General features: G+C 56.0%; 1 protein-coding gene across 1 annotated transcript in view; it reads right to left on the bottom strand.

Moving 5' to 3' along the window:
• The window catches only part of LOC113210908 (neuroligin-2-like), a 39,815-nt gene that overhangs the window by 10,597 nt on the left and 26,068 nt on the right, over nucleotides 1–3,150 (bottom strand). Inside the window, exons 3-5 of the mRNA XM_052265821.1 lie at nucleotides 1,599–1,904; nucleotides 969–1,166; nucleotides 694–851 (exon numbers count right to left, since the gene is read on the bottom strand). Of these exons, the coding sequence (XP_052121781.1) occupies nucleotides 694–851; nucleotides 969–1,166; nucleotides 1,599–1,904 (662 nt within the window). The remainder of the gene's footprint in view (nucleotides 1–693; nucleotides 852–968; nucleotides 1,167–1,598; nucleotides 1,905–3,150) is intronic.

Genomic DNA, 3,150 nt, shown 5'->3' with positions numbered 1-3,150 from the left:
CTGGTGTTGTTGCCTACCTCGCAGGCGCCTCCAGATGGTCCCCTGACGCCTTTGGATAGGCAGCCATCCGCCCGTAGGTAGGCAACACCCCGCACAGGTGCTGGCGTTGATGCCTACCTCACAGGCGCCTCCAGCTGCCGATACAGCGAGCTGGGCAGCGTTCTACCGTCGCGGTCAGCCCCAGTTGTGTTCGGGGTGGGGACGGGGGTAGGGAGCAGTTTGCTTTACAGCGATCCCTGGCGGGCTAATCTGCAAAGCAGAACTCTGTCCTCACTCCAGGGCGAGGGAGGGAGTGAGTGAGTGAGTGAGTGAGTGAGTGAGAGAGAGAGAGAGAGAGAGAGAGAGAGACGAAGAGAGTTGGACCCAAATATTGAAAATGTGAGCGCGTCGGCCTCGGAATGATGAGGGAAGAAGAATTAACGAAAGAGGCGAAAAGAAGGGTGGGGTGGGAAGAGGGCTTAAGGGAGGGAAGTCACTTTGGGCCTTGCCTAGCTCTTTAGTAAGCATTTCAGCCTTGCTGTTGTCTCAGATGGTGAAGGGGTTGGAGGAGAAGGGCAGGATGGGTGAGGGGGAGGGTGGTGCACTTAGCAAGCCTCCTTGGCGCCGTCAACTCGTTTTTGCAGCCTCTCGCTACACCCCTCCTCCCCTCCCCCGCCCTCGTCCCTGTTTTCCCACACCGTCGCCTCGACGTACCCGGTGCGGGCGAAGTTGGTCCAGTAGGTCATGACGGCCTCGGAGAGCAGGCCCTCTTGCTTGGTGTAGTTGTTGGAGAAGAAGGAGAGTCCCTCGCTGCCGGCCAGCGGCGCGCCGAGCACGTAGGGGAGGTCCTCACCGTGAATGCAGCCCTGGCGCTGTCGAACACAAATCGTTACACGATAATAATTTTTTTTCGCCATTCCAGAACATCAACGACCACATGATACATTTTTAACGCTGAGAAACAAGTTGAATTTGTAAAAGTTACGCACCTGCTGGTAGTCGCCATACTTGGTCTGGTAGTCGAAGACGTAGACGAAAGAGCGGTTGGCGGTGACGGCGGCGTGCAGGTCGGCCGTGAGCACGGCGGGCGCCACGACCCGCGCGTCGGAGAGCGCTTCCAGCGTCTCGTCGCGCAGGTTGACCGGGTGCTGCACGGGCCGCTCCCAGTCCGTGTACTCGTTGAGGATCTGCGGCAAGGCGGTGATGTCATTTCGTGGTACATACCGAGGTACATACCAGGTGGCTGATTCACGCCGCGCACTTCTGTAGGTATACTGTACCGCATGCAAGAGTGCGGGCGGGCTTGCCTATCGCCCCTGTCCTTACGAGCCGAGCGAGTAGGCAACCCGCCCGCACTCGTGCATGCGGTGCAGCATAAGTACAGAAGTGCGCGGCGTGAATCAGCCACCTGGTACACTATGTAACGGATGTGTGTTCATTTTTTAAACTGAAATTTAGATATTGTTTTGCAGATTAAAATCTAAAATACAGTTGTTTTTTTTTGTAAATTAAAATTTGGACATATTTTTGTAAATCAAATTTTGGCAAAGTTTTGATATGGTAAACACCGTCCTTTCTTGGAAATCAAAATTTGTTTTGAATTAACTGCGAGTGTTTACCGTGGCCAGAATCTCGGCGCGGTGGAAGCTTAACGTGTTGCGGACGAAGGCGCGCAGTATGCGCGAGCGCCGGTCCGCCTCGAGGCCGAACTGCTCGTCGGCCGAGGAGAAGGAGAGGAAGGCCTCGGCGCGCACCACGCCGAGCAGCAGGTCGTAGCGGCCGAGCTTGGCGGCCACAGCCTTGCGCGCCAGCAGCTCCGACAGCGACGAGAAGCCGCCGCCCGCGCCCGGCCCCGCCAGCGAGCCGCCCGCGGCCCGCGATCCGGCTGCCCCCGCCGCCTGCACCGCGGCCGCCTGCCCCGCCGCCTGCAAGCAAAGACAAACAGTGCGATCAACATAGGAAAATGGTTTTACACTGTGAAAAATATGTTCGTAGCGAGAAAGAAAGAAACGTTCTTGGGGTAGGGTTGGAAAATTCCCGAAATTGCCGGAAAATCGACGAAAAAAAACGGACAAAAAAAATTCCGTTTGATCCGGACATTTTCCGTTTTTCCGGAAAGTTTCTAGGACTTCCAACCACATCTTGGGGCCAGTAGATGGCAAGAAGGGAATTTAAGAAAGATCGTGTCAAGTTGAAAGACTTGCTTGATTTTGATAGTCGCATAGAACCCTTCCATTTGCCATATGAGAGTCATAGGGCCTCGTACCGTACGGCCACATGGAGTGGCTGCACTCGGCACCAAAGTGACACAGACTTTGAGCGCAGCAACACGATCCTGTGACCCAAACTGCCTCCTTCACTTTAGGTTCGCCTCTGCCCTCTGCTCGGAGCCAAGTGCCGCCGGGGCCCCTGCGGTGGAGCGGGTAGGCCGACCCGCAAGACAGGCGTGCGCGCCGGGCCCGTCTACCTCCCAGGCGACCTGCCTCGAGCGAGAGTATGCGCCTGCGGTATGTGTGTGTGTGTGTGCGGATGAGAGCGGGTATGTCGGTGGCGCGAGCAGCACCAGAGGCCCGGCCCATGGAGTGGCTGCCCCCATCCTGAATATCAAGTTACCCGTACCCCCCCCCCACACACACACACGAACCTCTCTCAAAGTCTCTCTCCTTGCACCAGGCCTTGCCCCCGCTTCCAGCCCCACCGCGCCCACGACACGCTGCTGGAGTTTCGTCTGGAACGCCTGGAATCGATAAAGCCCTATATATCCCTCCGACTTTGTTCCCGTTTACGGTCCAGCGGCGGTGCGCGGCTCCACGCTGGCACCCGCCCGCGCACCGGCCGCGGGACATTCCATCGAACGGCTCTCCTTCGTACCGTGTGCTGCAGTACAGTCACTGCTAAAGTCACAGCCTATACCCAACAACCTCAAGAACTTTGTCACAGCGGAGTAATGTTTACATAGTGAATCTTGCGTCAATCTAATATCCTTAAGTTTGAATCTCTAAATTTACTACCATGAGAGAGAGAGAGAGAGAGTGCGTCAATCTAATATCCTTAAGTTTGAATCTCTAAATTTACTACCATAATCTATTCCAAAATGTTTTGTCTGCTCACAGCTCGGCTCACACACAGTTATTCTCGACCTACACCCTGCACCGCCCCCCACAGGCTGCA

The sequence above is a fragment of the Frankliniella occidentalis genome, unplaced genomic scaffold (assembly GCF_000697945.3).
Source record: "Frankliniella occidentalis isolate FOCC.00 unplaced genomic scaffold, Focc_3.1 Scaffold31, whole genome shotgun sequence".
Classification (NCBI taxonomy): Eukaryota; Metazoa; Arthropoda; class Insecta; order Thysanoptera; family Thripidae; genus Frankliniella; species Frankliniella occidentalis.
This window is presented reverse-complemented; position numbering and strand designations above follow the sequence as displayed.